Genomic DNA, 13,065 nt, shown 5'->3' on the forward strand with positions numbered 1-13,065 from the left:
AAATCCTTAAGAACAAAGTGTGTCTCTTAAAAAAAAAAATACCCAGCACTCAGAACATATGCTGGCACCTTAATCAAAACTGAATGAATCATTACAACTAAAATCAGCCTTGCTAACAGTTTCCTTTATATATAGAAGGAAACTAAAGACAAGAAGTTTTCAGTACATATCCATCCCTTTCCCAGTTCATAATAATTGCTAACTACTATTAAACAATATTGTTGCTATCTATCTGGGCACTCACCAGGGCAAGCTGGACAGATAGGGGACTCTTCATCCCGGTTGATGCTTTATACCCATTCTTCCAGCTTCTTCAAGTCTTGAAGATCCTATTACTCCAAAATTGCTTGCTTAGGACACAGCTGTTAAAAGCTCTTCCGTGTATCTATCCAAGTTCCAGTTACGACTAGTTTCCTAATGTGTGCCTTGTTTCTCCTGAGCTCCAGGTACCTTCAGCCACTTGTTACAATGCCTCAACTCTATTTAGGCATTTAAATATTTCTTCAGTTTCAGTGCCTAAGATTTTTTTTTTTAACAACCAGGTAGTCATTATGAATTTTCCTAATCCCAAGGAATAAAAATCTCTTTTCAAGGAACTGACTTAGCTTCTATTTCTCTGCTTTTATTTCCTGATGAACCACATTTCAGCTGGAGTCAACCTTCTGAACCAATATCCCATACCTTAGGAAAACACAGTTCTCTTCTGATAATACCCATTTAATCACTGCCTAGACATAATATAGTGGAAATCACACAGTAATTTATATATATGTGTGTGTGTGTGTATATATATATATATATATATATATAAGTTTTTTAAAGTTGTATATTATATATATAATATATATATATTAGTTTTTTTAAGTTGTAGTAAAATATGCATAACAAAATTTACTATCTTAATAACCATTTTAAGTAGACAGTTCAGTAGCGTTAAGTACATTTACACTGTTGCTCAATCAATGTCTAGAACTCTTATCATTTTGCAAAACTGAAATGCTATGCTAATTAAACAAGTCCCCATTCCCACTTCCTCCTAGCTCCTGACAACCATCATTCCACTTTCTCTATGATTTTGAGTACTTGAGGTACCTCATGGTAAGTGGAATCATACAGTATTTGCCTTTTTGTGACCGGCTTACTTCACATAGCATAATGTTCTCAAGGTTCATCCAGGCTGTAGCATATGTCAGAATTTCCTTCTTAATGCTGAGCAGCATTTTCTCTAAGTATATACTACATTTTGTTTATTCATTCATCCATTGATGAACACTTGGTTTTCTTCCATCTTTTAGTTATTGTGAATAATGCTATAAACATGGGTGTACAAAAATCTCTTTGAAACCTTCCTTTTAATTCTTTGGTTATATGCCCAGAAGAGGAATTGCAGTATAATACAGCTTTATATTTATTGAGATATAATTCACATATTATTTAAAGTATACAATTCAGTGGTTTTAGTAAATTCGCAGAGCTGTGCAACCACTATCACAAACAGTTTTAGAACACTCATCACTCCTGAAAGAAATTCTACCCATAAGCAATCGTTCCTCATCTATAAATTGACATCTCCCAAATTTATCTCCAGCTTGTACCTCTCTGTTGACATATTCAACTGCTTGGATACCTAATAGGCAAAACAAACTTAACATGTCTGAAAAATGAACCCCTGAACTCTCCCTACAAAACTTACTTTTCCCACAACATTCACACCTCTCATAAAAACTTCACCCATCTAGTGGCTCAAACCAAAAATCTTAGAATCTTCCCTGCCTTCTTCTTTCTTACACACTGTAGTTTTTTTTTTTTTTTTTTTTTTTTGCGTTATGTGGGCCTCTCACTGTCGTGGCCTCTCTCGTTGCGGAGCACAGGCTCCAGACATGCTGGCTCAGCGGCCATGGCTTATGGGCCTAGCCGCTCTGCGGCATGTGGGATCTTCCTGGACCAGGGCACGAACCCGTGTCCCCTGCATCGGCAGGTGGACTCTCAACCACTGCGCCACCAGGGAAGCCCCACACTGTAGTTTTAATCACTCAATAATCTTCTTGGCCAAACCTTCAAAATATATCTAAAATCCAATCTTTTCTCATCACTTTGTCTACTACCACCCTGCTCCTGCCCTTGCCATTCTCCTACTTCTGCCCTTACCTTCCTATAATCTATTCTCAACACAATAGCCCCAGAGATCCTTTCTAAAGCAAGTCAGATCATGTCACTCCTCTATCTCAATCCCTCCACTAGCTCACTGTTTCACTCAGGTTAAAAGCTAAAATCCTTCCAACAGACCACAAGGCCCTGTGTGGACCATATCACCATATGTGATATGGTCCACTGCTACTTCTCTGACCTCATCTCCTTCCAGCCTCTTCCTTGTTCTGCCTGCTTCAGTCATACTGGTCACACTCGCTGCTTCTCTGAAAACACCAGGCACCCTCCCATCCTTGAATTCATTGGTTCCTCTGTTTGCAATGTTCCTTCCCCAGACCTACATGATTCATTCCATCACCCCAGTAAGACCTTAGCTTAAATACCACCTTATCAGTGACAACTTCTTGACCACTCTTTAAGTTTGCAATGTGTCTCATTCACCCCGTACACTTCCTTATCCCCTTTGCCTGTTTTACTTCTCTCCAAAGCTTTTATTGACAGATAATTTTATGCCTTACCCTACCACTCATGATACTTCTTTCAACTTTAAAAACATTAAAAAGACGTAGAGTTAAGAATCATATATTTTTTCAAGTAGAACCTTACTTCACATACTGTTAAGTAAACTGATTTTCTTTCCACTCAAATTAAGATTGCCCTTCAATGTCAACAATCGTTTATTGAAAAAGTCAAGTATCATGTTCTTTACACAACAGTTTTAAACATACTTTACATCTAGGTTGGTTACATTACCTTGCCGATTAACTTCATTTTGAAGTAGCTCTTCCATTGCCTCCTCCTCAGCAATATCTAAAGGTGTGTCTCCTTCACTGTTGACAGCACCTACATGTGCTCCCTGACCAATCAAAAACCTGTAAAATTAAAGGGAAGAGAATTAAGCAATGACGGTATCATCAAAATAAGACTGAATGCATAGCTAATGAGGCAAGCTCCTATGCAAGAGCAGCAATAAAAACCAAGGATAGCATAGGTATTATTTAAGTTTTAAGAAACTACCATAAAAAATGTTATCTTTCCTTTTTAAAATTTTATATTTCCTAAAATTTTTCTATAAGGTACACACATTAACTAAAACAAAAATGTTATTTTAAAATAATTACAAAGTCTTTCATAGAATTATTTCAGACTGTCTCCATTAAGATTTTTCATTATCTCCATATTGACTAATTTCCTAACTGAACTTCATGCTCCCAGTCTCATGCCATAAGCAAGTTCTTAACTTTGGGCTCATGGGCATAATTCAGAAGGTCATTCAGCTGATACAGATATATTAAAATACCGTGTATGTTCATCACTATTTTGAAATTAAGGTAATTATTAGACCAACTACTGAGTCTTTTTATTTAATGTGTTACTAAAGAAGCACATACATACTTTGTACTCAGTATTTTATTTTATGCATCCAAAACACAATACTAAGAACATATTCACAGGCTTCATCAGACCTGACAAAGGGATCCGGATACAAAATGGTTGCGAATCTCTTTCACTATGCCAACTGCACATCTCCCAGAATCATCTATTTAACACAACCAGAGTCAATTTCCAACTTAAAATTCTTTGAATGGTTGTCCACGCTAGGAGAAAACATACCTACATGGCCCTTACTGATCTGGTTTTGTCTTCTTTTCAGCCTCATTCCTCTTCCTTCTTGTATCACACTTCAGACTCCAACAATATGGAACTGTTTGTAGTTCCAGATTAAGCCATGTTCTTTTGGCATCCCTGATTTTACTTTTCTATATATAAAGAATGGCTCCCTTTTTTCCGATGTTCCTAATCAATCTAACTCTGTATATATATTTTTTTACAGGCTACATGACAATATTCACATTATCAAAACAGTGAAGGACAAAAAGCCCTCAGAGTTTTAAAAAAAGAAGAAAAAAAGAAAAAACTCCCTTATATCTCTCCTTCTGTTATCATGTTCCCTCCCCAGAGATAAACACTATCAACAGCATGGCAAATATCTTTCTGGTACCTTTACTATGAATTTATATGTGTGTCTGTAAAGAAATATATACAGTCACTTTTGAGATTCTTTTTGTAAAACAAAAACTAATGGGATTACTTTAAATGTACTGGAGTGCAACACTTGCCTTCTAATAGCTGAAAAATATTCCACAATATGGCTGGATCATACTTTTATTTAATGCCATCCTCCTAATGGATGTGTTCTTAAATGGACATTTGACATTATCAATCTTTAAAATTTTTCTCAACGTGATGAGAATACAGCATCTTATCATTGTTTTCTTTCCTGATTACACACGAATTTGAAAAAAATCTGGATATGTTCACTAGCATTTGTATTTTCTCCTTTTGTGAACTTCTTATTTACTTCTTTTGCTTGTATTTTTAATGTGTGCCTTAACTCAACAAATACTTATGGGGTTTTGTTACAGATTGAATGGTTTTGTGCTCCTCCAAAATTCATGTTGAAACCCCAAACCACCAATATGATGCTATTAGGAGGTAGGGTTTTGGGGAGGTAATTAGGTATAGATGAGGTAGAGGTTCGAGAACCCATGATGGGATTAATGTTTTTAAAGAGGAAGAGAGTAGAGCTCACTGTCTCTCTGCATGGAGGGCACAGCAAGATGGCAGCCATCTGCAAGTCAGGAAAAGAGCCCTCACCAGACACAGAATTAGCCAGCACCTTGATCTTGAACTGTCTAGTCTCCAGAACTGTGAGAAACAAATGTCTGTTGTTTAAGCATCCCAGTTTACGGCATTTTCTTACAGCAGCCAAAGCTGACTGAGACAGGTGTCTACTATGTATCTACCACTATGTTACATGTCAGGCATATAACAGTAAGCAAAAACAAATGCAGATCTTCCCCTCAAAGATCTTATAATCTAGAAAGAGAGCTAGATTAATTCCCTAAATACATGTAAAACTTTGATGTCTTATAACAGTGAGTTATGTCTACAAGTGAATAACAGAATAATTTGATTTAGTAAGGTCAGAAAAGGATTCTCTGAACAATATATAGGTACTAGCAAACACAATGGAAGGAGAGTATGTTCCAGGAGAGAGAACAAAAGGCACCAAAAACCTGTGACAGGAAGTGTGTATGGCTAGACAAGGGTTTGGTTCATTCTCCTGAGAGTAAATGAAAGAATCAATCTCTATATAATATGTCAGGTACACCCCAAAGTCAGTGAATGTTTATTTTGTAAGATCTGTAAATGATCAACTATGTGTTTCAAAGAGATCACTTTTGTGAAGTATGGAAAATAAATGAGAATGGAGAAAGAATGAAAGTAGTCAGACCAGCTAATGAGCTACTGCAGCGTAGACAAAAATTATGTTGGAAGCTTGAATTTGATGGAGGAAATGGACAAATTCCAGAGATATCTAGGAGATACTAGAGATCAGCTGGATATGAGAAGCGAGGGCGAGGAAGGTGTCTATGATACACTGAAGTTCTTGACTTGTCTGTGATAGATGGACGGTAGTACTAATAAATGATACACAAAAAAATAAGTTATTCCCTCCCTCTGACAAATAGATGTGCTGCAAATATTTTTTCCATATTGTCACCACATTAAAAAAAAAAGCAAACCTTTTCTTACAGCATTTTGTATTTGAATGAAATTTAAAGGTTGTATGAAGTCAGGTCTGTCAATCTTTTGCTTTAAGAAGGACTAGCTATTGATATCTGTGTGGAGATTTAACTTTTACAAGACACACACACATAGAAAGAGAAAGATAGAAAAAGGAAAGAATATACACTATAAAGTTAACAGAGGTAGCATTAGGAGGAATTTGCTTTTTTAATTTTTTTAATTTTATTTTTTAGCCGCACTGTGCAGCATGTAGTATCTCAGTTCCCGGACCAGGGATCAAACCCGCGTCACCTGCAGTGGAATTGTAAAGTCTTAACCACTGGACCACCAGGGAAGTCCCACATTAGGAGGTATTTGTATTAGCTGGGGTTTTCGTTGGGGGGGGGGATTTTTTTGTTATCCTGGTTTTCTGCAGCAAGTTTATTTTGTGTATGTATATTAGACCACAAAAATGACTACCATGCCATTTTGTAGCCTGGTATTTTTACAATTAATAATATGTTATAAACATTTCTCCTTGTGCAAAACAATTTTTATGATCTTCACGGGGACTTCTACAAACAGAAGTCATATTTGAATTGAAGAAACTTTTTCTGTTTCACAGTTTTAAAAAATGTAATATAAAACTAATGAAGAACATTTATATACTACAAATAAATAAATAAATGAATCTGGAGCCAAAAAAAAATAAGATATTATTGGAGTAGAACCTGTGCTATGCTCCAGGGGAATATGTACGTATTCTGCTAGGCAAAATCTCAAACAATCAGAGATATTTACATAAAACCACGTATATTTTGCTTAGGTATTAGAAATCATTCACAGGATGTAAAGACAGAATAAAAGGAAGACCTCAGAGTGGCTGCAGTGCTAGCAGAGGGAAGCAGAGTCTCAAGGAAATAACAGGTCAAAGCCAAAATGAGACAATCCAAAATTTATATAAACAGGAAGGATGTTAAGAGAAACTAACAAGAGTAAAGTTCTGAAAACTGTGGGCAGGAAGTAGGGCCTGGAGCAATCCCTGAGCCAAAAGTTTAGGTATAAATATGTATGCATACAATTCACAAACCTCTCCATGACTCAAGAACTATTATTTGCAAATGTAAATAAAATAAATAAATAAAACCCCATGGCATTAATTCTTATTTACCATGAATAATCTCAAAAAGCCATTCAAAGATTGGTTGGGTGAAAAAAAGCATAAACATTTAAATTCTGCAGACTTTGGGTTTGGTTCCCACCTCTGTTTCTTGACAGCTGTGTGGTATTCATTAACTTAAAAACATTTGAAACCTAGCTTATAGGTAACTTACAGGGCTGTGTTATGTTTAAATGAGTTAATGTCTAAAAATAAAATTAAATTCTATCTGTTATCACATCATGCAAAATCATCACACTTAGAAAGCAATATTTAAGATAATGTGAAACAAAATACAGGCTATCTGGAATACCAGAAACTCACTTTGTGGGACCCTTGGAGATACTGAAAACAGATGGTCAGATTTCCTTCAGAACAAAAACGGCTGGGGTATTAAAAGCAGCTCATGGGACTGCTGATTAGGAAAAATACACTATATTTACTCTAAGATTTCTTGGGGGGGAAAAAAAAAAAACTATGAAGATTTCACACAGGAGTCCCAAACTGAAAGTCAGAATATTAGGCTGTTTTTCAGATGGGTAACTTTTTTGAATGCTTCAGGGTTTAAAAAAAAAAAGGGCAGTGCAACTTGGATGTGGTATATTAGATGGATAGGATTCTATCTGGGTTAGAATGATTCAATGTTAACTGAATTCAGCAGACAAATTTGACAGTCTCATAATTATCTTGGATTCTGAGTTTTGTCAAAAGCCAAACCACAGAAGAGATTGAGAAGGAGAAATAGTTCATTTTAAAAATTTGATGGTTTAATTAAAGCCCTTGTCTTTAAATCAGAAGCTAATGAGAACATAGTAATCAAAGAGACAAAGAGAAAGAAATTTCATCAGCAAGAGCTGAATATATTTAGTGTTCAAACTTAATGTACATTGTTTTATTTACTGTAGAAAAACTAGCATCAAGAAGTTGTTTTAACCAATACATGGATTTTTCATGCATTCAATACATGAATTTTTAAAATTCGAAACGTCAGTGCAGCCTTAAAAAAGAAGTTCTGTCATACAGGTGAATCTCAAGGCCATTATGGCAAGCAAAATAAGCCAGTCACAAAAGGCCAAATGCTATATGATTCCACTCATATGAAGTGTCTGAAGTTGTCAAAATCATAAAAACAGCAAATAGAAAGGTGGTTACCAAGGGCTAGGGGAGTGGGGAGGGGAAATTAGTGTTTACCAGGTAGTTTTAGTATTACAAGATGAAAAATCCTAGAGATCTCCCCCCCAAAAATGTGAATATGCTTAACACTATTAAACCATACACTTTAAAATGGCCAAGATGATATATTTAATATTATGTTTTTACCACAATAAAAAAAAAAACCCACAAAGTCAGAAAACCACTGAAATAGTTGTTTCTTGACAATTCAAATGAATTACTCAAAGCCATCCAATGAGACAGAAATTATGAAAACTAAGCTACCTGAACTTTTCAAAGATGGGTAAGAGAACATTGTACTATTAACTTCAAAAATAAATGCAGACTTCCTTGGTGGCACAGTGGTTAAGAATCTGCCTGCCAATGCAGGGGACACAGGTTTGATCCCTGGTCCAGGAATATCCCACATGCCGCGGCGCAACTAAGCCCGTGTGCCACAACTACTGAGCCTGTACCCTAGAGCTCATGAGCCACAACTACTTAGCCTGCGTGCCATAACTACTGAAGCCCACATGCCTACACAGCCCGTGCTCCGCAACAAGAGAAGCCACCGCAATGAGAAGCTTGCGTACCGCAACAAAGAGTAGCCCCACTCGCCACAACTAGAGAAAGCCCACATGCAGCAACAAAGACCCAACGCAGCCAAAAATAAATAAAATATATTAAAATATATATTAAAATAAATAAGTAAATAAATGCTATTTTCTTTTGGAAACCTCTGAGCAACATAAAATCAGTGTAAATAACCTTATGCATCTTTAGTGGGAATGCACTTTCCTATTTCATATTTGAAGTTCTATATCACAATAAAAAACAGCTGAAAGTAACTATAACAGTAAGAATCCAAACAAAAGTTCTGACCTGGAACTTTTGAAAGTTTTCTTTAAAATAACAGTTCTTTCCTTCAGCACCTGACAAATGTTGTGCCACTTCCTTCTGGTCTCCATGTTTCTGATGAGAAGTCTGCTTTAATGCAATGCCCCCTGCCCCAATGTTATAGCAGTTCCTTTCTCATTGCCTTCAAGATTTTTACTTTGTCTTTTGTTTTCAGAACTGCTTTGGTTTATCCTGTTTGGAATATGCTAAACTTCTTGAATCTGTAGGTTTATATCTTTTGCCAAGTTTGAGTAAGTTTTTAGCCATCATTTATTACTTCTTTAAATACTTTTCCAGCTATGCCCTCTTTCTCTTCTTCTGGGACTCCAATGGCAAAAATGTTAGCTCTCTGGTATACTCCCACAGGCCCCTGAGGCTCTGTTCATTTTATTTTAGTCTATTTTCTCTCTGTTGCCCAGATTTGGTAATTTCTGTTGTTCTGTTTTTCAGTTCACCAATTCTTTCTTCCATCCCCTCCATTCTGCTGCTGAGTCTATCTGCTATTTGTTTCGGTTACTGGATTTTTCAGTTCCAAAATTCCCATTTGGTTCCCCTTCATATCTTCTATTTCTTTGCAGACTTTTTTTGGCCGAGACTTTTTTTCATTTGTTTGAAGCATACTTGTAATTGGTTGTTGAAGCATTTCTGTGATAGCCACTCTATAATCTCTGTCAAATAATCTTAAGATTAATATCTCTGTAATCTTAACGCTGGTCCCTATTGTCTTTTTTTTTTTTTTTTGCAGTACGCGGGCCTCTCACTGTTGTGGCCTCTCCCGTTGCGGAGCACAGGATCTGGACGTGCAGGCTCAGCGGCCATGGCTCACGGGCCCAGCCGCTCCGCGGCATGTGGGATCCTCCCGGACCAGGGCACGAACCCATGTCCCCTGCATCGGCAGGCAGACTCTCAACCACTGCACCACCAGGGAAGCCCCCTATTGTCTTTTTCATTCAATTTGAGATGTTCCTTGGTATGACAACTGATTTTCAATTGAAATTGGAACACTCTGGGTATATTATGAGACTCTAGATTGTGCTTAAATCTTCTATGTTAGCTGACTATATTTGGCCCTGCTCTAGCAGAAAAGATGGGGAGATGCCATCTCATTATTACAAGGTAGGGGTAGAAGTTCAGGTTCCCCACTCAGCCACCATTGACACTAGTGATGGAACAGCTCCTTGTTACTTCTGACTCCTCACCAAGCCTTCACTGATACCTCCCTGGCTAAGGAGGCTATGGGTGCCTCACTACTACACCCTATGTGGCCTCCACTGACACCATAAGGGGAGAAAGAGTTAGGCCTCTTTACTGATGGGTGGTGGTGAAAGTATTTACTCTCTACCAGGCCTCTTCTGACTCCACCCCAGTGGGGAGGAGTAGGAGCTCCTTTTTACTGCCAGGTGGGGGTGTAAGTCCAGGCTTCCCACGTGGTCTCCAGTGCCAGTTAGGGTAGGGCTAGTTTACTATCCGATGGGGATGAAAATCTCGGCAGGTTCTGTATCTGGCCTAATCTGACATCATGACAGTAGAGGTGCTAGGATACCTCATGATAGCCTGGTAATGTTGGAAGTCTATGCTCCCTACCTGGCCTTTGCTAGTGAGGGTATGGGTGGGACCATGGTTTTTTTCTGCAGTGTTTGGCCGGAGTAGCTTTTTTTTTTAAGGTTTTAGGGTACCCCTCTCCTAGTATTTGGCTAAAGAGGTTAGGGTTTTGTTGGGGCTTTTTTGGGGGGGCAGTGTGGGGCCATTGGTGCTTCTGGGTTATCAGCTTCCTCAGTTCCAAGTGTGGTATATCTGAGGCAAAGAGAAAAGCCAGAAACTTACTCCTGTCATTCTTTGGATCCTGAGATCCGTAGCTGTTCTGTCTTCTCTCTATCTTTTTTTTTTTTGGTCTTCTCTCTATCTTATAGAGTCTTTGTATATTTTATATATCATGTTCAGGGTTTTTAGTTGTATTCAGCAGGAGGAAAAACGGGAAAAACATATCTATTCTATTTTCCAAGAAGCAGAAATTCTCATTTTTAATTGTCAGAAAATTATAATGTTTATAACATTACCAATTTTAACCTTTAAAAAAATTTCATTTTGTCAAAATCTCACAGGTAGAAGTATTATTTTTATACATAAACCCTGTTACTAGTCCAGTAACATGGACTAATGTACCTTGCCAAATACTGTGCTAAATTTCTGACATCGTGGTTTCACAATTATGCTACAGATACAATTAATTATGCCGATAGCAAAGACCAGGCTATTGTGTGTGAGAGAAATGAATCTATCTGTGAAAGTGGGCTCTATTTTCCAGTTATCTAGGCACCCAGATTGTCAAAACAAAACAAAACACAAAAACAAATTCAAAATGTGCAGAAGGATTTAAATTCCTCTCTTCTCTTTGCAAAACCACCTTTAAATACAGGAAATTCTGTAGCTTCTGTCTTCAGCATTTCTTATTTCTCTTAATTATTCCTCAGAGCAGTGACTATACTTTTTTGACCATGCACTAACTCCTGAAAATGCATATTTATTTATTAAAATCAATTACATGCACTACTGTCTTACTTTATTACTGTATCTCCCAATTCCCAGAGGCAAAAATCCTACTCATTGTGTAATAATTCTAAGATATACATTTTCCCCAAATTTTAATATTGCTGAAATCTTCTACAATCTATTGACCTTACAATCAATGATGTCTCAGCAATGGACAATGGCCACGACATGGTTGTCATCATCTGTCTTCATGTAACCCCAGTCACAGCTATTCATATTGTTTTCAACTTCAACTGATTTATGTGCATTCATACCTTTGATACCTTATTTACTGAGCTTAACTGTTACTTAAAATGTCTTCCTGGATGGTGTCTGAAACTTTTTGCTGATACCTTGTAGTAAGATCAAGAAAGCACCACCAACAACACTTGCAGAATGCTATCAGTGGCTTAGAAGAAAATCCCAAAGGCAACAATAAAACATTCTTAAGTAATGCTGCATCCAAGACACTACAATTAGATAAAGAATGATACTGTGTGTGTGGCGAAAAAAAACCCCAAGGTGCTTAAAAACAAAAAAACACACACACTGTATTACAGGTTTTTGTTTTTAACCTTTTAAATTGGTACATAAAATAATGACAATGTGTTATGACGATGGCATCTTAGATTTGATGAAATTCAGTTTACGCATTATAAACATACCCAAAGAAGTCCTGGCTTCCTATTGCACCTTTTTAATTGGCATCTCAAACTAGGCTTATTTAAATTCACATTCCACTACACTCGAATTTCCTCTGCTTCCCTCAATCTTGCTCTTTAATTCTTTAATACTAAAGTTAAAGGGCATCATTTTCCCAATTACAAAGGCTAGAAAGGGAGGCAGAATGGTGTAGTGTCTTAAAGTGCAGACTTGACAAGTTAGACTGTCTAGGTTCAAATCCTAGCTCTGCCAATTATCGTGTGATTTCTCTCTATGACTCAGTTTCCTCATCTATAAAATAAGAATTATAATACGGGCCAACCATCACTCATCCAAACCCAAATTTCAAAACTTTTCTTTTTTTAAAATAAATAAAGAAATAAGTAAATATTTATTTATTTATTTATTGCTGCATTGGGTCTTCGTTGCTGTGTGCGGGCTTTCTCTAGTTGCGGCGGGCGGGGGCTACTCTTCATTGCAGTGCATGGGCTTCTCACTGCAGTGGCTTCTCTTGTTGCGGAGCACAGGCTCTAGGCACGTTGGCTTCAGTAGTTGTGGCACACGGGCTCTAGAGCGCAGGCTCAGTAGTTGTGGCTCATGGGCTTAGTTGCTCCATGGCATGTGGGATCTTCCCGGACCAGGGCTCGAACCTGTGTCCCCTGCACCGGCAGGTGGATTACTAACCACTGCGCCTCCAGGGAAGCCCTCAAAACTTTTCATATTTTAGAAATATAATATTGTAGATTATGCAACACCCTTATTGAGTCTGAGGCAGTACTCCATAACCAAACATGTTAATATTTTTGCAAAAAATAAGTTAAGTGGGGGAGAAACAAAGACTATAAATAGCCTCGTATCAGTTCAAGTCATGGTGAGTTGCCAAATGAGCCTACACCAAACTTACAATTTATTTTGTCATTTTTCAGAATTTTGAGGGTTTGGAA

At 37.3% G+C, this 13,065-nt stretch overlaps 1 protein-coding gene across 5 annotated transcripts in view; it reads right to left on the reverse strand.

Moving 5' to 3' along the window:
- Positions 1 to 13,065, reverse strand: part of PPP1R12A (protein phosphatase 1 regulatory subunit 12A) — a 151,928-nt gene that overhangs the window by 70,292 nt on the left and 68,571 nt on the right. For all 5 annotated transcript variants that reach the window (XM_027107095.1, XM_027107092.1, XM_027107094.1 and 2 more), the window contains exon 3: positions 2,902 to 3,020. In XM_027107095.1, the coding sequence (XP_026962896.1) occupies positions 2,902 to 3,020 (119 nt within the window). The remainder of the gene's footprint in view (positions 1 to 2,901; positions 3,021 to 13,065) is intronic.

Source organism: Aethalodelphis obliquidens, unplaced genomic scaffold, assembly GCF_003676395.1.
Source record: "Aethalodelphis obliquidens isolate GAN/ISIS:26980383/991018 unplaced genomic scaffold, ASM367639v1 scaffold8, whole genome shotgun sequence".
NCBI classification, from domain to species: Eukaryota; Metazoa; Chordata; class Mammalia; order Artiodactyla; family Delphinidae; genus Aethalodelphis; species Aethalodelphis obliquidens.